Source organism: Bos indicus, chromosome 7, assembly GCF_029378745.1.
Source record: "Bos indicus isolate NIAB-ARS_2022 breed Sahiwal x Tharparkar chromosome 7, NIAB-ARS_B.indTharparkar_mat_pri_1.0, whole genome shotgun sequence".
In the NCBI taxonomy this organism is placed as follows: domain Eukaryota; kingdom Metazoa; phylum Chordata; class Mammalia; order Artiodactyla; family Bovidae; genus Bos; species Bos indicus.
In genome coordinates, this window is record NC_091766.1 from 2,507,347 (window position 1) to 2,528,423 (window position 21,077).

At 47.8% G+C, this 21,077-nt stretch overlaps 1 protein-coding gene across 1 annotated transcript; it reads right to left on the reverse strand.

The window, feature by feature from the left end:
* Nucleotides 1–343: 343 nt before the first annotated feature.
* Nucleotides 344–10,470, reverse strand: RNF187 (ring finger protein 187). Its single transcript, XM_019963751.2, has 5 exons — nucleotides 10,444–10,470; nucleotides 3,236–3,712; nucleotides 1,690–1,782; nucleotides 1,261–1,482; nucleotides 344–676 (listed from the first exon to the last, which is right to left on the reverse strand). Exons 1-5 carry the CDS (start codon nucleotides 10,468–10,470, stop codon nucleotides 674–676), a joined length of 822 nt encoding a protein of 273 aa, XP_019819310.2. The 3' UTR covers nucleotides 344–673.
* Nucleotides 10,471–21,077: the final 10,607 nt, after the last annotated feature.

The window sequence follows — 21,077 nt, forward strand, 5'->3', positions numbered from 1 at the left end:
TGAAAGACGTGCCAGCAAGGGGCTGCACTGTCCCTGAACACCCCAAGGCTCTCGTGTTTCTGTGCACAGACCCGGAGCCGTAGTAGGTGTAGGTCTGTGCAACATACGATGTTCAAGGACCTCAAGCAGAGGTGCCAAGTCTGACCGGCCCACCATCCCCACCCAGGCACACTGAGCATTCCTTTCCCTTGACAGTCGCCTCAAATTTCACCTTAACTGCTGGGTGTGGGCCTGCGCGTGCATGACTGGTGGAGCAGCCCCATCATGGAGCAGGTCTGCACAGCCCAAGCCTCCTGAAGATGACAACCACGGCTCACGGAGACCTCAGAAAATCTGATGAAACTTGGGGCAACAAAAAGAACTTTATGGAGTCAGGATACACTTGGGTTAACTTACCCCCAATACAGATCTCTACAGTGAAAGGTTTACAGCCTGAAAACATGAACACCCAGAGGAAAAGGGAACACAAACACTCTTCTGCAGAGTACTGTCGTCAGCAAGCCCAGGTGGGCACCTAGAGTTCGCAGTCCACATATTCACCTAGGAGAAGACACACAGGGCTGGGGGTGTCTTGAAGGACGACAAGGGGTCCAGAAGGAGGCAGATGGAGGAGCTGTTTCAGGCCTGGGATGGTTAACAGCTTCCTCTGCCCGCTGCCTGGGCAGGCAGCACTTCACTGCACAGGGAGAGAGGGAATGAGTGAGCGAATTTCTATCCTGCAAGCCAGATGACTGCAGAATCCGGCCCCACCAGACCCTCGTGTCTCTTCACCCACAATCAGCACCCACTTGGAGCTGAGTAACCACTACTGCCAGAGGTAAAACGGCACCTCTCAGCTCACAGGAGGGAAGGGCAGACGTTGCCAGTTCCAGGATCAGACTCAAGGGTTGCAAAGAGCCCAGAATCCCCAGGTTTAGGCAAGGCTTCAGGGCAGAGAGTAAGGAGGACATTCAGGATGAGGGCATGGCAACCATCACCGTCCCCAAGATCCTTGCCTCTTCTGACCTCGTGGCCAGCTCCTACCTGTCGAGCCCAAGGACAGGGTAGGGGCCCAGTATTTCAATACTGCAATGCAAGCACCCCCTCTCTGCAAATGTGAGGGGAAGCCAGTCTCCTGGATTACTCATTCCTGAAATTCAGCCCCAAATGGAAGCCAGGCAGTGCTGGTCTGAAGGGTTCTCTCTGGATAAGCTACCCTCTTACTAATTCTTGACTCTGCATCCTGCTGCCCTCCCTTGACCAGCAGGGCTGAGTGCCTACCTGGAGCAGCATACTGAGACCCAGGTTGCGGTGCCTCCTCTCCAGCTCCGACACAGCCTGCAGCAGAGACCTGAACCTCTCTGCTGGGTCCTCGTCCTCGTCCTCCAGGGACCCTTCTTCTTTCTCCGCTTCCTGTAGAAATCGCCCCTCCTCCTCGGCAAAGAAGGCCCGAAGCTTCTTGTAGTCAGTCAGAGCCTTCTTCCTCCGGTCCATTACATGTCCCTACAGGATGGGTGGGCAGCAGGAATACCTGTGTCCTCAGGCTACCCTGAGACCCCACCCATCCACCACTGACCGCCTCAAGGGAGGAGAGTTCCCTGACCGTCAGACTGTACAGCGCTCAGCTGTGGTCCAAGGCCCTGCCAGACAGGGTCAGGGTACACATCCATGTTTCCTTGCTCATGTGGACTCAAACCCCACCCCACTTGCCTTCCACACAGCAGCAGCAGACTCAGCCTGGCCATGCAGATCCCGAGCATCATTCAGATCTTTCTTCATGATCTCCACAGACCCCTTGTTCTCCTGGAGAAAAACGCTGGTTAAGGGGTGTGTGGCCACTTCTGAAAGTCTGGGGCCCACCTAACCCGTCCAGAGGGACATCACACCACTAGAATCCCATCAGGCAGTCCCGAAGCCCCAGTTCATGATCTTAGCCCATCAGACACCTCAAAACTCTGCAGGCTGCAGAGGGGGTCTTAGTGACCCACTATGCTATTGTCTGAGAGAAACATTTGTGCTAAGAATCCAACAGGGTAACTACACAAGACTATTCACTGAGGACTCTAGTGTTACTGTCTCCAGCAGAGGGACGGAGGGTGGCCCCTTTAGGGTGACCATGGGCACACACAGGGCCTGCCCATTTCCGTGCACTGACTGGGTGGGTGGGGGTCCTTCACCAGGAAGTCCAACTCCAGTCCCCTGGCCACAAGCTGTAACTCCAAGGAAGCTCCTGGATGCAACATCCTACTGCTTAAGAAGACTGCAGGACCCAGTCCCTGGCGCACGAACCCTCAAACAGGCTACTCTCTCCCCTCAGGTGGGCAGGGATCACACTGACTCTTTCCACTCCAGGGGCCTGGCTGTCTTTATTCTCTCAGAAATAACGTTGCGCTCCCCCGCCCCCCCCCCCCCCCACAAACATACACACCAGCGGGTCCCTGGGATTACCAGACCTCAGCTGTGACCAGATTCCAATGGCAGGTTCTGACCCAGAGCCAAGTGCCACATGTAAACAGTTGAGAGCACAGTGGAGAAGGTTCCAGAACAGAGTGGATGAAGGGACTCAAGAGGGCTCAGAGCAGGTGAGAAGACCGAATGGGAGGGGTGCACAGGACCAGAGAGGGGCCAATACCCTCAGGCCACACCCCGACTCCAGTACTCTTGCCTGGGAAATCCCATGGACAAAGGAGCCTGGCAGGCAACAGTTCCTGGGGTCGCAAAGAGTGGACACGACTGAGCGACTACCACACCCACTGAGGGATGCCCGTGGGGGTGGGGCTACCATAGTATGACGTCATTCCAGGGGGCAGGGCAGTGACACAAAGGGGGCTGGGCGTGGGGGGGGCGGGCTTCGGCAGGACTCTTTGCCAAGGGGGGCGGGGCAGGACAATTCAACCCTGGGAAAGTCTCGCGGGTATGGCGGGGCAGGGAGGTGGAGGGAGAAGAGGAGAAAGTGCCCCGTCCAGGCGTGGGAAAGGGGGACAGGATACCTTCCAGACAGGGGAGTGCGGAGAGCGCAACCTCTGGGGTTAGGGAACGGGGGAAACAAGGTCCCGTCCTGGGATGGGAGAACGGGTACTAGGCCCCAGAGGAAGGAAAGGGGACAGGGCACTAACTGGGGTATGGGGAGGGCAGCTAGGACACCGTCTGGAAGATGGAGATTGGGGGCCAGAGCGCCATCCAGAGAATACGGAGGGGGAACAGGGCGCAGTCTGGTGATGAGAAAAGGGACAGGGCACCCTCCGGGAAACGGCACCTTGCCGCGCAGCGCCTTCCTCCAGCGGGGCTCCCACTCGGGTGGCTCGGGCCCCGCGGCCATGCGGCAAGCTGCGCACAGCGGGCCCCCGTCGGCGCGGCACAGCAGCTGCAGCGCCGCTTCAGAGGCCGGGCCGTCGCGCGTGGGCGCCGCAGCTGCTTCCTCGAGCGCCAGCAGGCGGCGGCTGAGCGGCGGGCGGCTGGGCTCCACGGCGCGCTGCCAGCAGTCGTCGGCGCACTCGGGACACGGGAAGGGCCCGTCTTCCTCCGCCCAGAATCGCACCACGCACGCCCGGCAAAAGCGATGGCCGCAGTCGGCGCGCACCGGGTCGCGGGGCGCGCTCTGGCACAGGGCGCAGGCGGCCTCGCCGGGGCCCGCGGGAAGCGCCAGGGCGGCAGCGGCGGGGCCCCAGAGGGCGCAGACAGGGATGCGAACAGGGGCGCACTGGTGGCTGGGAGAACCGGGGACCCGGACGCACTAAAAGCGCTACTGGAGAGCCAGGAACAGGAATGCGTTGATAGAGATGGAGCGCAGGGACACAAGACAAGAAATGGCGACTGGAATGGCTGGGCGCCCGGCGCAGGGTCCTGGCAGGGGTGTTCTCCACGCAAGGTCCCGGCAGCGGTGTACTCCACCCTCCCGGGTCCTGGCAGAGGCCGCGCCACTCTGCCTAGGTCCTGGCAGCGGTGTACACTCACTCCGCCTCAGCTAGCAGAGATGCGCTTCGCTCCGACCCACGTCCTCGCACGCTGAAATCTTACAGGGATTGTCACTTCTCCCGTGAATGACTCGTGTGCGAAAAGGAAGCAGTTTCATTTGAAAACTCCGTTATAAAACGTTTTTTGTAAGCTGCTAGGACCTAATCTGCAAGCGCCTCCTTGCAGCGCTGTGCTAACGCGGGGTGGGGACTGGGCTGGAAAACCGCAGCGTGGGACCTCTTGCGTGCAACCCCTCGCGTCAAATCGTTCTGTACGCACCGAGCTGCGTGGGCTTTTCCCGTGTGCGCAGGTTAGACGTGGACTCTCAGAGAAACACGTCCTGTGAGGGCCATCCTGAAAGGAGAATCCAGGAACAGCCCGCGAAGGAATGATCTTCCAGGGACACGCAAGATACTCACAAAGGCCAAGTTTGTTTCAAAGAGTAGAAGTACAGAGCTCCCAGCATAGTCACTGAGAGGGTTTGGGTTCCCCCAAATCGCGGGAATCGCAACAGTTTATATCTTTACTAATGTTGACCCACCTATTTGTTTTTGGTTGGTTTAGGATCCCAGTGTACATAATCCCTGGTCTAAAAATCATCATGTCAGTTTGTCAATTTGTATGACCCTTTTTTCCTGATCTCCCAGTTCTTGAATTTTCTTATGGTATTGAGTCTCCATCCTCTCATCTTTTCTCGTGCCCTCTCCCCTCCCCTTTTCTGGTGACCTCAGGCCATTGTCTAAGGACCGTGTTCTAAAGTTAATGGGCCACCTGGTGTTTTTCTCCTTGATCAGTTGCTGATTGTTTTGTCACAGGTTCTGGTGTTTTATGGCCTTCAGGTCAAGGGAACTTAGAGGCACTCCCTTTAAATATCAACAAACTGGAACAGCAAACACTTAGGTGAAAAATAAGAGGAGGTTGGAATTCGATTTTAAAAGAAGAAATCGAGTCCTTTTTTTTTTCTTTTGACCCTAGGCTACACTGACTGCCTCATATTTTTCTACCTCAGCCCCACCTTAGCAGCTTGAAACCCAGGCCTTCGGTCCACTCATTGTCCCTGAGCCACAGGAACGGAGAATTCAGCGTTGAGAAAACTCATTAATGCAGACTGAAGACATCTGATAAAACCCAAAGCTACCAGTATCCCGGTCCATACCAGGAAGTTTGTTAGCATTTCTTTAGAAAAGACAAAAAATGGTTTGGGGAGGAGCAGTCTACTAGGGCGAGGTTTTTTTGGATTTTTGGTTTTTGGTTTTTAAGCAAGCACGTGGTGTAAAAAACATAATCTTCAATTTTTAAAAAGTGAGTCTTTCAGTCCATATACGTGCAGTCTTCCTAGGTATTGCATTTTGGTTTTGTGTGCGTGTTTTTAACCTGATGTTCACTTAATGAAAAACGCATAATGTAAAAGTTAAGTTTTTATGCCTATAGCCAGGAAATGGGGCTTCCCATGTGGCTCTAGTGGTAAAGAACCCGCCTGCCAATGCAGGAGACTTAAGAGATGCTGCTTTGATCCCTGGGCGGGAGAGATCTCCTGGAGGAGGACACAGCAACCCACTCCAGTTTTCTTTCCTGAAGACTCCCATGGAAGGAGAAGCCTGGGGGGGCTAAGGCCCATAGGGTCGCAGAGTTGGACATGACTGAAGCAACTAAGCATGCAAGCACGCACACATACGTAGCCAGGAAATAGCTGTTTACCGAAGAAAATGCTCAACCTAAAAGTTGAGAGTTGATGTTCTATTCGGCAGACTTGCTCCGGGAAGAGAGCCTCTCAAAACCCAGGTATATAGGAGTTTTTGCAACAAAAACCAAATAGTTGGACTATCAAAATTTGCTGTTGATTAAAGAAAACCAGGCATCTTACATTAATGAATTTAGTGCTTTTTTTTTTAATATATGGGAAGATGTAATCATCTGGGGTTATTGGAATCATTCCTTTGATAGAGGTGGCTCAGAGGTTAAAGCATCTGCCTCCAATGCAGGAGACCTGGGTTTGATCCCTGGGTCAGGAAGATCCCCTGGAGAAGGAAATGGTAACCCACTCCAGTATTCTTGCCTGGAGAATCCCATGGACAGAGAAGCCTGGTAGGCTACACGACTGAGCGACTTCACTTTCACTTTCGCTATCTAAAGGGCTAGTATCCTGTTCTCCTTCCTAAATCGCCTCAGGATGTACCATTGCCCAGTTGCTGTGCCACAACACCCTTTGTTTACTGATAAGGCAAGCATGTCTTCATCCACACAGCCTCTCCTTACCTCCGAAGGAGGAGGAAAGGAGGAATGTGTGTGTGTGTGTGTTAGTCGCTCAGTTGTGTCAGACTCTTTGTGACCCAATGGACTATAGCCTGCCAGGCTCCTCTGTCCATGGGATTTTCCAAGGAAGAATACTGGAGTCGGTTGCCATTTCCTTCTCCAGGGGATCTTCCCAACCCAGAGATCAAACCTGGGTTGCCTGCATTGCAGGCAGATTCTTTACCATCTGAGCCACCAGGAAAGCCTGAGGGGCTGCTCCAAAGAGATAGGGAATGAGCCAGTATATAGAAGAATTGTTTTGATCAGTAAATACTTGTAGTCAGACATACATCTTGATAAAAGAGTACTGCTAATTACAACAGATATCTCAAGTTGCTGACTTTAGTGCTCTTCTGTCTATGGGAAGATGCAAGAATATGGAGTCACTGAAACTATTCCTTAGTTACACATTTTAACTATCTAGGGGCTTGGTAAATCCAAAGTGCAGAATGTTTCATCAGTTTTCCTGTCTTGAATTCCCCTCAGGACACACTGTCAATGGGCAACTGCGGTGGGTTGCAACTTACCCCTTCCCATATCAGGATAGTGAGTGACCCTCTTTATTCTCTTTGTGTGCATTGGCATAGACTTGAAAATGCACTAAATGGGCAGTCAGAGGTGTGGCTAGTAAACTGAGGTTGGTTCTGTCGAGTGATGGGCAGAAGGAGAAAAGCACTTGAAGAAGAGCCTAGCTGATTTGTTGGGTAAACTAGGAACATAATGGAGAGAAAAGTGGAAAGAAAAGAAATCAATGAGCAAAGTCCATAATAATCCTGTGAGTGTGAAAAATAATCAGGCAAACAGCCAAACTAGGAAACTACCAGCCAAAATATACAGAGTTCATAAAATTCGAACAGAAAATTTCAGTGGAAAAATACCACTAGAATTTGTCAGTTAGTTCACAAAAATACAAATAAAAGCAAATGCTGAATAGAAAAATTGTACACTCTACCCAGTTACTAAGAAATAAAACTATAAATTGAGATTTTTTTTTTTCACTATTAAGTTGGGAGACCTTGTTAGTGAACCAAACTTGGCTCCACTCATCTGTCTCAAAACAAAGCCAAGCTTTTGTGTAGTGAAAGAAAGTACATTGTTTATTAGCAGGGCTCCAAGCAAGGGGGGAGCCCTGCTAGTAGCTCAACTGGTAAAGAATCCACCTGTGATGCAGGAGACCCCGGTTCAGTTCTTGGGCCAAGAAGATCTGATGGAGAAGGGATAGGCTACTCACTCCAGGATTCTTAGGCTTCCCTGGTGGCTCAGCTGGTAAAGAATCCGCCTGCAATGAGGAAGATCTGGGTTGAATCCGTGGGTTGGGAAGGTCCCCTGGAGAAGGGAAAGGCTACCCACTCCAGTATTCTGGCCTGGACTGTGTAGTCCATGGCATTGCAAAGAGTCAGACATGACTGAGCAACTTTCACTTCACAAGCAAGGAGAATGGGCAGCACATGTTCAAAAAATCCAAACTCCCCAGTGGTTTTAGGGAAAGGTTTTTTTGGGGGTTTTGTTTGTTGTTGATTTAATTTTTATTTTTAATTGGAGGATAATTACTTTACAATGTTGTGTTGCTTTCTGCTATACAACAACGTGAATCAACTCTAAGTGTACATATATCCCCTGCCTTGTTAGCCTCCCTCCCACTCCCCTAGGGAAAGATTTTTAAAGATAGCATTTGGGGTAATAAGTAAGCAGTAAATTCTGGTGAACTTTCTTCTGATTGGCTGGTGGTGAGATAACATCAAGGTTATGTTTCAAGAATCCTTACCATCAACCTGGTTCCAACCGGTCTTGGGTCTACCTACCTGTGGTCATCATATAGTCACCACCCTCCACCTGGGAGTAATTTCTGCAGGACAACTCAAAGATACACATCAGATTATTATATCCCTTGAGAAGGAACTAAGACTGTTCTATTGCTGAACTATTTTTCAAGCTATCTTGCTTTTCCTTTTTAAAAATATTTATTGGCTGTGCTGAGTCTTTATTGTTATGCATGGGCTTTCTCTAGTTGTGGCGAGTTGGCTTCTCATGTGGCAGAGCAGAGGCTTTAGGGCATGAGGGCTTCAGTAGCTGTGGCACATGGGCTTAGTTGCCCCAAGGCATGAGGAATCTTCTAGGACCAGGGATCAAATCCATGATCCCTGCGTTGGCAGGTGGATTCATAACCTCTGGACCACCAGGGAAGTCCATGCTTTTTCTTCATGTCTGCAGTCCATCATGTTAAATCCTGCCCCAAGGCCACAGAAGTGGAGCCCAGAACCAAGTTCACCTCAGAAGCTGACTGAGCCCCTTTGCAACCATTGTCAAAAGCCTCCCTGATCATCACTATCAGGCTTTCTGACCCCAAATTAGGCAAAAATGCCCAGCCTGGTAGTCATCGTATAGCACCCTAACCAATCACTTAATGCCAGCCTTCCAGCAGGAATTTTCTTTGTTTTGAGGCTATAAAAATTGGCTACTCACACAGGAAAACTGTGAGCTCTCCCTGGTCTGTCAAGGTCGGCCCACTCTGCTTGCAGTACCCACATTATCTCTGCTCTTTGTTCTTAATAAACTAAATGAAATAAACTTAATAAAATAAATGAAATCCCTTCTGAAATACTCTGTTTGGGAATTCTTTTCCAACCTGAGCTTGGACTTTCTCAACATATCACTTCCCTAATGAGAGCCTGAGTCTGCTCTTCAGAACTCAGAGAAGACCTAGGATACTGAAGCCTTTTTCTACAAACAAGAAACGGGGAACATGGAGGGGCTTTTGTACCTAGGAGGGCCCTCCCACTGGGTTTCAATCAAAAGAAAACTCTGATTTTGCAGATACTGCTTCTGGGAGACAATGTAGCAATATGTTTTAAAAATCTTCAATTTTTTTTATAACCTTTGGAATACCTTTTCTCAAAATATATTCTATAAAATAACCTCAAATGGAAATAAATCCTCTTATCATTTGGCTTGATTTGGAGAAATGATTGTCATATCAATATTTGGGAGGGGTGGAATCTTGAAGTGGAATAATGGGGAATGACTCAGCAAATTGTACTAGCCATCAATTTGAAAAGGTGTGTATGAAAGAGTTTTGGGAATGAAGAATGGCAAACAATATTATAATCCATCGATGATCTGCTCCCAGTTCCAATGTGTGGATTTTTTCCCACAGCAGGCAATTCTCTGTGTTTACAATTTAACATAATTTTGACAGTATCTGGAGATAGCGTCACCAGATCAGTTCAATTCAGTCATTCAGTCGTGTCCAACTCTTTGAGACCCCATGGGCTGCAGCATACCAGGCCTCCCTGTCCTTCACTATCCCCCAGAGTTTGCTCAGACTCACGTCCGCTGAGTCGATGATGCCGTCCAACCATCTCATCCTCTGCTACCACTTTCTCCTCCTGCCCTCAATCTTTCCCACCATCAGGGTCTTTTCCAAGGAGTCGGCTCTTCACATCAGGGTCCAAAGTACTGGAGTTTCAGCTTCAGCATCAGTCCTTCCAATTCAGGGTTGATTTCCTTTAGGATTGACTGGTTTGATCTCCTTGCCATCCAAGGGACTGTCAAGAGTCTTCTGCAGCACCACAGTTCAAAAGCATCAATTCTTTGGTCCTCAGCCTTGTTTATTGGTCCATCTCTCGAATCTTTTGACTATATGGACCTTTGTCAGCAAAGTGATGTCTGCTTTTTAAATAGGCTGTCTAGGTTTGTCACTTTCATGCATTGGAGGAGGAGATGGCAACCCACTCCAGTGTTCTTGCCTGGAGAATCCCAGGGACCGGGGAGCCTGGTGGGCTGCCGTCCGTGGGGTCGCACAGAGTCGGACACGACTGAAGCGACTTAGCAGCAGGTTTGTCATAGCTTTTCTTCCAAGGAGCAAGCGTCTTTTGATTTCATGGCTGCAGTCACCATCTGCAGTGATTTTGGAGCACAAGAAAATAAAGTCTGTCACTGTTTCCATTGTTTCCCCATCTAATTGCCATGAATCTTAGTTTTTTGAATGTTGAGTTTTAAGCCAGCTTTTTCACTCTCCTCTTTCACTTTCATCAAGAGGCTCTTTAGTTCCTCTTCCCTTTCTGCCATGAGGGCGGTGTCATCTGCATATCTGAGGTTATGGATATTTCTCCTGGCAATCTTGATTCCAGGTTGTGCTTCATCTAGCCCGGCACTTCGCATGATGTACTCTGCATATAAGTTAAATAAGCAGGGTGAGAATATACATCCTTGACGTACTCCTTTCCCAATTTGGAACCAGTCCATCGTTTCATGTTCTAGTCTAGCTGTTGCTTCTTGACCTGCATACAGATTTCTCAGGAGATCTGGTATTCCCATCTCTTTAAGAATTTTCCACAGTTTGTTGTGATCCACACAGAAATAACTACATGTCAAAATGTGTGGGACCCAATAAGCCATACTTAAAGGAAATGTTTCTTTAAACTTATTTATGGGTGTGGGGATGGGGGGGAAGAACTAACCAGAGAGGAACTAACCATTTGTTATGAGTTGAATTGAGTCCAGTAAAAAAGATAAAAGAAGTGTTGAAGTTTGCTAACCTGAAACAAGCGTGAATTTATTTGGGATTAGTAGAGAACTGCAACTTGGGGTCTGCAACCATGGCGAGCCACATTCATATTTCCACACGGCAAAGGAAGAACACTTTTATGAATAGGAAAAGAAAACTGGGAGGCTTCAGTAAACAAAGAGTCCATATCTTCATTGGCTGCTGCTGCTAAGTCACTTCAGTCGTGTCCGACTCTGTGCAACCCCATAGACGGCAGCCCACTAGGCTCCTCCGTCCCTGGGGTTCTCCAGGCTAGAATACTGGAGTGGGTTGCCATTTCCTTCTCCAATGCATGGAAGTGAAAAGTGAAAGTGAAGTCGCTCTGAGTCCTTGCCAAAAAAGAGGAGCATTCTTCTTCCTGTTGGGCTCTGTTATCATTGCAGCACAGGATAGCTCCCCCTTGTGGTCTCCAAACTCTACTTAGGAAACCCCCCAGGACTCCGCAAGGCCTTCCCTGCAGAGAGACTCGCTTCCAGCTAGTTCCAAATAACAAACTTAATCAGAGAAATGAGAAAATGCAGAAACAAAGGAAAACAGTCAAACAAGACAAAATAGCCATAAAACAAAGTCAAGAACCTTTAGTTCCTTCCCAAGACCAGGTTGTCTATGCTTCTGAGCCACTGACTACAGATCAGAGGTTTCCATACCCCCATCCTCAGTTCCATCAATTTGCCAGAGTGGCTCACAGAACACATCACCAGTTTATTATAAAAGCATGTAACCTGGAAACAACCAAGTGAAAGAGTTGCATAGGGCAAGATATGGGGAAAGGTGCAGAGCTTTCATGCTCTCTCTGGGCATGCTATGCTATGCTATGCTAAGTCACTTCAGTCGTGTCCGACTCTGTGCAACCCCATAGACGGCAGCCCACCAGGCTCCCCCGTCCCTGGGATTCTCCAGGCAAGAACACTGGAGTGGGCTGCCATTTCCTGCTCCAAAGCATGAAAGTGAAAAGTGAAAGTGAAGTCGCTCAGTCATGTCCGACTCTTATCAACCCCATGGACTGCAGCCTAACAGGCTCCTCAGTCCATGGGATTTTCCAAGCAAGAGTACTGGAGTGCGGTGCCATTGCCTTCTCCGCTCTCTGGGCATAACACTCTTCAAATCTCTAGATGTTCACTGACCTGAAATCTCTCCAAACCCTATCCTTTTGAGCTTTTATGGAAGCTTCATTACATATCCATGATTGATTAAATCATTGGCCACTGATAATGGATTCAACCTCTAGCCCCTCTCCCCTCCCAGGAGGTCAGGGTGGCATTAAAATTTCTAACCCTGTCTCTCTAAGTTGGTTCCCCTGGGGACTGCTCCCATCCTCAAAGACTTTCCAAAAGTCACCTTACTAACACAGTCTGGTGTCATCAACAGAGGTTTGTTTTGAATATCAAAACTCTTTTATGATTCTCATCACTTAGGAAATTCCAAGGGTTTTTTGAGCTCTGTGCCAGGAATAGGGAGGAAGACTAAATATATATTTATTATATATCACAATATCACATCTTCAAAATATTTCCAGTACTTCATTAGACTTTCTTTAAAAGTGCACTGGAAAGCAGGCAAGCAAGAAAAATGGGCAGAGGGAAGATATTTGGGAATATACATATTTACACACACATATATATATGTGTAAATAAACAAGAGGTGGTGCTCATTCAAATCGATAGTAATGAGCCCTGAGCTGTGAAGTGTCATTAGCAAGTCAGTCATTGTATGAACAGCCGAATATAAATAACAACTGAATATTGTACTATACACTTAAACTCTATTAAGAGATTTTTTCATGTGTTTTTTACCAAAATAAATAAAATTTCAAATTTCTTGCTGGATTTTTAAAATTACCCAAACCTGTTCTTCCTTAACTAAAATAAGTCAAATGAATGACTACTGTCTTATCCCACAGAGCTCTTAAATCTAGAATAAAAAATAAATGGGCCAGTCTGCATCAGCTCAAGTAAATACTAGTATAATACTTTAATAAAGCGGCACAGTACATCTTCTAGGAAATGAAATCCATTTCATCTTTATTTGTCAGTACCAAAAGTGACAAAGTGATTTGAACCATAGGACTGAAAATGGAGGCGGCACATTCCTTGGCTCCCCATCTCAGCCCACTTGGATTGTTATACCACCATAGACTGGGTAGGTTAAAAGCAGCAGATATTTATTTTTCATAATTCTGGAGGCTGGTAGGACTTACTTGGTGTTCCAGCATAGGACTCTGGGAAGAACGCTGGACCAGAGCCTAAGGCTGTTAGTACCAAAGGAAGGCGAGCCTGGGGTCTTGGCTCACTTCGGAGGAGTCTCCGGGGGAGACCAGGTGGTGAGCTCTTTGCCCCGTCCAGACCCATGAGTGACGATTTCCAAACCTAACCCATCATCGCACTCCGCTCCCCGCTCCCTCCGCCCTCGCCCCCCGCCTGCCTCCCCCCGCCCCCCCCCCCGCCTGCCTCCCCCCCGTCCCCCCCCCCCCCGCCCCGGCCCCGCCAACTCTTCTCTTCCTAAAGGTGTGGGGGGAACTCATTCGCTCCCAAAATTCTGGACCCCACCCCCTTGCCAAGACAACGGAAGAAAAACCAAGGGCACGCAGAAAAGCCCAAGTCACTTGACAACGCGGGTGGCCTGAGAACAGCTGTGGCGTTGCCAGCCTCTCAGGACGGCTCCCCGCGGAGGCGCCTCGAGCGGTGAGGGTGGGTGACCCGCTCCAGGCTGGCCTGGCGCTGGGATCCAGCGCGAAGGGGCTTTCTGGACACACAGAGTAGCGCGCAGAAGGGCGGCCGTGCTCAGAGTCTGCAGCAGGGCAACGAGGCGGGACAGAGGGGCCCGTGGACAAAGGATTGCAAGCGAGCTGCAGAGTGGAGCTCAATGGCGCAGGAGTGCCGCAGTGCCAGGACGCAAGCGGATGGCAAGCGGCACAGGTTGCGTAAAGGCGCAGGTGGGGTGGAGGGTTGGGGCCGGGTCGGTGGACTTTCCCTGCAGTGTCTGCTCCACACTACAGTCGGGCGACTGCCAGGGCAGGAACCAAGTGAGCAGCCGCCTCCGGTATTTCCCCTAAAAGGGCCCATGTGGTTTGGTTCAAACTCAATCTCGTTCTCCCCTCACGACAAAGGCTTCCCTGGTGGCTCAGCTGGTGAAGAATCCGCCCGCAATGCAGGAGACCTGGGTTCGATCCCTCGGTTGGGAAGATCCCCTGGAGAAGGGAAAGGCTACTCACTGCAGTATTCTGGCCTAGAGAATTCCATGGACTGTATAATCCACGGGGTTACAAAGAGACTGGACTGAGCGACTTTCACTCACCACAAACCTATTGGCTAAAGCGCCTCTCTGAGCTTCCAATGCTTTCCCTTATTCCACCACTTTGCCGCGTCCTTCAATTTAGTGTCTGAGTTTGGAATTTCTTGTATTTTACGCACATTTGTGTCTTAATGTTTTCACCAGTATCTTTGGATATTATCCCGATTTCCTGACGCGCTGGTAACACAGGAATGCTGCTGCTTTGGGGAGGGAGGGGGTTGGGTGAGGAGGGCTTTGGACAAAACCACCAAGGTGAGGCTGGGTGTCCACTGGGGTATGCCAAGGGTGAGGCCGTCTGCCCACCCATCCCCCAGTCACCTTTCGTTAACCTCCACTCCGCCCATCTCCCAGAACCCTTCCTAAACCCTTCAGTCCCCAACTTCCTTCGTGAAAAACCCATCACTCCCATCCCTTCTCCCACCAGGCTCCTGACCTCCTCCCAACACCTCTCCCTTCGCAGCCCCCAACACCCTGCTCTACAGCCTTCCTCGCCCACCCCCAGCTCTCCCTTCCCAGGTCCAGACTACGTCTCCTGAAAATACCAAAAATATAAAATATATCAATAACATATAGAAAATGATTGCCATAAAATCTCAAGTCTTGTGTTTTCTGTATTGCCTCATTACTGCTGGGAGCTGCTGGATTCAGTTTCAACACACCTTACGATCTTGAAATTAATGTAGTTAGGAGATAGGAGAAAAACACGGTGTATACATGCGGGAGTGGGTGGCGTTTCCCTGGAAGAACAATCAGAAGAACGTCCTTGTACCACGGCTTCGCACGGGTTGCCACGGTCGGGGGAGCCACCCTTCAGTTGCAATGGGTGGGCTTCCCACTGCAGCCGGCTTCCTTTGTTGCAGAGCACAGGCTCTAAGGCACAGGGACTTCAGTAGTATGGTGCGTGGGCTTAACAGTTGAGGCTTGTGAGTTCAATAGTTGTGGTTCCCTGGCTCTAGAGCACAGGCTCAACAGTTGTGGGACATGGGCTTTGTTACTCCTGGCATGTGGGATCCTTCCAGATCAGGGGTCAAACCATGTCTCCTGCATTGGCAAGCAGGCTCTTGACCACTGAGTCAGTAGGGAAACCCTCTTTCTTTCTTTCCTTCCTTCCTTATTTCTGGAAAACCTCACGCCTGCACTATAGGGTTCCATCGGTCAATACAAAATATTGCTCTTGATCCTGAGGCCTGTCCCTTGTCCATTTGGGCTGCTATGACAGAATACCACGAACTGGGGAGCTTAAACAATGGAGTATAGCACTTATAATTCTGGAAGCTGGGAAGAGAGAGATCAGGGTGCCAGTGTGGGTGGGTTCTGGTGAGGACCTCTTCTAGATTGCAGATGGCTGCCCTCTTTCTGTGTACTAACCTAGAACAGAGAAAGAAGAAGAGCTGATTTTCTATGCCAGGTGCCTGGGATAAATTTTGCTACTGAAAGTGTTCCGGACATATCATCCCCGAATATGCCACACTTGTCATATTGATTATTTGGGACTGAAATCACTTGAGAAACAGCAAACACTGTGAGAAGCTTTCTCTGAACTCCCCCTAACTGCCTAAAAACAGTTCCTTCAAAATGAATTTAACTGTCATCTGTTCCCTCCTGAGAGTTTCATCAGCAAAGGAAGACTGATTCGTCACAAGAAAGGAGACTAGATGTCAATGCCACACCCAGACTGTCACAAACTATCATACCTCCTGTGTAGTCTCCTAAGGGCCTGTCATCTTTCCTAATATCATTTACTCTCCTCTATGAGGACTACTTCTCCCCTTCTCCTACTAAGATGGTATCTAAGCTCTCAAATCTCATTGCTTTTGGGGTTATTCATTTTTTCCCCTGCAATAATAATTCACTTTTTCCATGCACATAGTATTTTAAAATGAATAAATTTGCATAACTTTTCTCCTGTTATTCTGCCTGTTGTCAGTGTATTCATAAACCTACCTACCGAACCCAAGAGGGTGGAAGGAAAGTTTTTTCTCTGTAACATTACAAACGTTATTAACAGCTTCAACAACTACCACCAATGAGTCTTAACTGAGACAGAAAGACCTGCTCAGAACAGTGAGTTTTAAGAATAAAAGATAGCTTTCATTCTGAGAAAACTATACCAACTAGATCTACAGGCGAAACAAAAAAGATTTTTGTTTGAGTGTACCGCCGGTGCAAGATCAAGCTTCAGACCTTTTCCAAGGGTGAGACCAATCATTTGTATACATTGGTCATTAAGTCTCTGGTATAAAAAAAATAATGATTACAAAAACAGTTTGAACAAGTGATCCAGAAGCAAGCATTTGTCTATTTTATAAATGTGTCTTGTATTCAAAAACTATTTTTAAAAATTTGAATTGGATTGGGAATGTGGAATTGAGTGAAATTTCATCTGCAGTTCTTTTAGCTTTCTACTGCAGTAGAAATTTTAAGATATCTGACTGATGTTTTTCCCTGGAAATTTAAACACAGGGCAATGCATTTTTTCCTACATATATTATTTCCTCTTCAATATGATACATATGTATATATTATATATATATATATATATATCTTGTGTATTATTTCCTCTTCAAAATGAAATTCCACATCCAAAGCCAAACAACCTAGGTGTGGTTAGCACAAAGCTTGGTACCGCTGACCTAATTTCCAGGGCTAGTTATCTCATCAGCTGTTTCACTGGAGAAGTGAAAGGACTGCCTTTTGCTGTCTCATCTGCAAAATGGAGTTCATAATAGTGCATATGTGGAAAGGATGTTATGAGCACTAAATTGAATTAAGTATTCATTAAGTGGATTCCCTGGTGGCTCAGACAGTAAAGAATCTGCCTGCAATGTGGGAGACACAGGAGATGCAGGTTCCATCCCTGGGTTGGAAGACCCCCCGGAGAAGGGACTGGCTACCCACTCCAGTACTCTTGCCTGAGAAATCCATGGACCAAGGAGCCTGGTGGGCTATAGTCCATGGGGTTGCAAAGAGTCAGACAGGACTGAGCAACACTTTCATTTCACTACCACTTGATAACAATGAGCTCTCTAGAAATGTTTAAGTAAACTACAGATTTTTAAAATAAACAGATAAAATAGTTAATACTCAGCACATTCAAAGCAGCTCAGCTCACAGACTTGCAGGTAGGGGACACTGCCTCAGCTCACAGACTTATTCATTCAACAAACATTTGTTGCATCTCCACTATGTGCCAAGCTCTATGTTCCACCTTAGAGATTCAGAAGTTAAGGACACATCTCTTGCCCTGGAGTTTACAGCTTAGTCCATGTTCTAGCAGACAAGAGAAAGGCTTATGCTCCGTATTTATGTGATGTATTTCCCCTGGCACAGAGGGAGCTCAGCTGAGGCATGCATCCCTGGCTGTGGCTGGATGAAATGGAACCAACAGGACTTGAGCACTAAATATATGACCACATCCGCCATCTGCCTGACACATTCACTCATAGCAATCCCATTAAGTAGGCATCCATAGCCTCACTTCACAGATGAGGAAGTAGAGGGGCAGAGATGGTAAATTATTAGCCCCAGATAGGGAGCTAAGCACAGGCTATCTGAAGAGTGGCCCCCTGGCATCTCTCCTCCACTTTCTTCATACCCAAACTTTCTAAGACAAATAATATCCCATTTGGGTTTCTTCAAACTTATATCTTGAAAGCACCTTGCTAACTGCCCTGAACTCAGTGAGCCACTCTGTCTTTTGTGGGTGCTGTTAAGTTTCCTCGTCTGTTTGGATAATGCACTGGATGGCTGAAGTTGCCAGGTAAATATAATGGAGTTTAATCTTCTGTATATAACTGTAACTCTAAGTTGACTCTCTATTAAATTAATTCCTATATACAGAAGATTAAACTCCCCTATTATATTGACTCCCAAGATAGAAACAGAAGGGCCTATGAATTCACATTTCTCAGTTGTGTTACATAATGCCTGGGGAACCCCGTTAGAAACGCATATGCTTAGGCCCCACCTGAAATGTATTGAGTCTGAATCTGCATTTTAAGCAGATTACTACACACATCACAGTTTTCCAGCGCTGGTGTGGAGGTCATTTACCTGGCAACTTTAGCCATCCAGTGCATTATCCAAACAGACGAGGAAACTCAGTTAAAAATAAGACAGGCCCCAAATGGAGTCTCTTATGCTAAGCCCCATATCACCAAACCAAGACTTGACTTAATTACAGTTTCGGCTTTCCTAAAAATAGAATCTTAAACCAGCCGATCAGAAATTGCCTGATCAACACCAGTTAGGTCATCTGCCTAATTAGAGCCCTGCCATCTCCTGAAAAGAAGTAACTTTAGAGTAAGCAAGCTGCTTTTTTGCCTAGTATATCTTCCTTGTTCTGCTTCCTTCTGGCCGTAGAAGTCTTTCATTTTGTACAGCCCCTTTCTAACAGCTAGATTGGATGCTACCCAATTTGAACCATTTCTGCTCATATAAACTCTTTAAAATTTACCCTTTAATGGTTCCAAAACCTCCATTCTGATGGGTAATTACAGGACAATAAAAGTATCTAACCCTGGGGGTTATTAGGAGGCTACACGAGCTGATACATATACACTTATCATATAGCTGTCACTTCAAATGGGGTTGTTTAGTCAGTATTAATAACAATATAAAGGACTAATGTTTCCTTTGGAACCCATTCATTTCCTCCCTCCAGTTAAAAATCTGCCTTGTTGCATCCTATGTAAGTACCTTAGTTTGTTTTCAGTACTATTTTCTGTACTTCTGAAAGAACCGTTCGCATTTACTCTTGAATTCTGAAAGGAATTATCTCTTCGGCCCTCGGGGGTAAAAAAAAATGATAGGAAACAAATGATTGGAATGGTGGTTGGAAGCTGCTATTTCCCTCTACTAAATAAGCACAAACTCGCCATCTCAGACTTCCCTGGTGGCTTACCGGTTTACTGGTAAACCTTACAGAAGGTTTACTGTCTGTCTGCAATGCGGGAGACCTGGGTTCGATCCCTGGGTGGGGAAGTTCCCTGGAGAAGGAAAAGGGAACCCATTCCAGTACTCTTGCCTAGAAAATCCGATGGACGGAGAAGCCTGGTGTCCATGGGGTCACTAAGAGTCGGACACGACTGGGCGACTTCACATTCATTCATTCATTCACGGTCTCAAGATATCTCCCCTTGTGTTTGTCTCCTATACAGGAAAATCGGAGACGCGGGATTAAAGCGGGTTTTTATTACCTTCTTCATTTTCTTGTCTGGTACAGACACGGTAACTAAACAAAGACCCAGCTCCAGTTAGAAAAAAGGGTTTGAACAGAAACCCGCAACCTGACTCGGGAGGCCTGGCTAGCTCCAGCACATTGGGTCGCAAACAGTCGGACACAACTGAGCGACTGAACTGAACTGAACTAAACCGAACCTGACTCCACTCATAGCCTTCGGATTGGTTGACCTATTGTCCAATAGGAAAGAAGAACTGGCATCTACTATTTACATAACCAGGCAGAGCGGGACCGGACCGTCCAATCCGATTCTAGGAAGTTGGAGGCCTCATTTGAATATGGAGATAATAAATAGTCATTCCCGCCGCCCGTTCAGGGCTGGCTCCGCCTGCCTTCCATTCCGGAGGCGCCGCCCAAGAACCGCTACGAGACCGTTGTCGGGTAGGCTTAGGATAAGCGAAAGAATAAGCGCAGCCACAAGCAGAGCTAATATATCTACGTGTATAAGGTGCTGAAAGGAGGTGCTCTCCAGCACAGGTATCTCTCCCATGGCCATGGATAACTTTGAACTCGTTGGTCAAGGGCACCTTTGAGCTCACGCTTCAGCGAGGCTTCGGTGCACTACAGTTGTTCTTACGAACATGTAAGGTGAGGCACAGAAAGTGCACATCTGCACGGCTACCCCATGCGCAGTGTGCCACGCCCGAAAATACCGAGACTGTCAAGGACGCGAGCTCCAAATAGGTGGGCCGCAGTGTTCTGAAATTCAAAGGCTCCTTTCACAGCCACCTCAGTGCCCCCGAAAAAGAGCCTGCCTCCTGGTGTGGTTGTGAAATGCTGTTGAGTCAGGATCATGGGGGAGATGGGAGTGCGCTCCTGAAATAAAGCTAAGTTTTAAAATGGCATATTCACCAAAAAGACCTGCTATGTTAGCCTCAGCCCCAGTCAGAAGCCTGAGAGGGCGCAGCCTTGACGCTTGAGTTCTTGAACCCGGTCCAGGTCCTTCTGTCTGCAAGTGGCAAGTGCCTTGCAGGTGAGGGGGTCACCTCCGACAAGGCTTAGTGCCAACCTCCCTCTCTAACCACACTCCCTCGTGGGTCACTCCGGGGTGTGCTGGACATGACACTTGGTGAGGCTCTGAGTGTTGAAGCACAGACCAGGCTGTGACTTTTGGGGCGTCCTTCCGGCCTTTGCCACGGCAAAGCGCATCAGTTTCTTTCCTCAAGCATTTAATCAGCACTGAGTTTGAGCAGCTTCTTGTAAGTACTAAGGCTGTTCCTGTTTAAAATATCAAAAGTGCAGGAGCACAGGTACTGGTCTAGACCCTCAAGACTCAGCTAAAATCCCTCGAACTAGGTCGGTTTTTTATCTGAAAAACATGTATACCTTTTTGACATACGCTTCATAAACGGTTTGAGTTGGGGTGTTGTTTTTTTTTTTCCCCCTCCCCGGTGTTATTGAGGTATAATTAACATATAGCATTGTATAAGTTAAAAGGAGCTGGAAGTTGTACCTTTTGACTGCCTTCATCCAATTCCCCCCATTCCCTCCCCACCCCTGCCTCTGGTAACCACAAATCTGATCTCTTTTTCTATGAGTCTGCTTGTTTTTGAAGTGTAAAATACCTACAACACTACGTTAATTCCTGATACACAACATAGTGATTCCATATTTCTAAAGATTTGAAAATTATCACCATGATAATCTAGTTGTCATTTGTCAGCATGCAAAAATATTATATAATTATTGTGTGTGCTTAGTGGCTCAACTGAGTTCGATTCTTTGCAACCCCATGGACTGTAGCCCGCCGGGTTCCTTTGTCCATGAGGATTC

Excerpts from the sequence above, each read along its gene's own strand:
- RNF187 (XM_019963751.2), bottom strand. The coding sequence starts at position 10,470 with ATGGACTGGTTCCAAATTGGGAAAGGA. Across the intron at positions 3,713-10,443 it reads GGTTCCAAATTGGGAAAGGA|TGCGTCCGGGTCCCCGGTTC; the intron begins GTACGTCAAGGA and ends TAGCGCTTTTAG. Across the intron at positions 1,483-1,689 it reads CTGCTGCTGCTGTGTGGAAG|GGACATGTAATGGACCGGAG; the intron begins GCAAGTGGGGTG and ends CCCATCCTGTAG.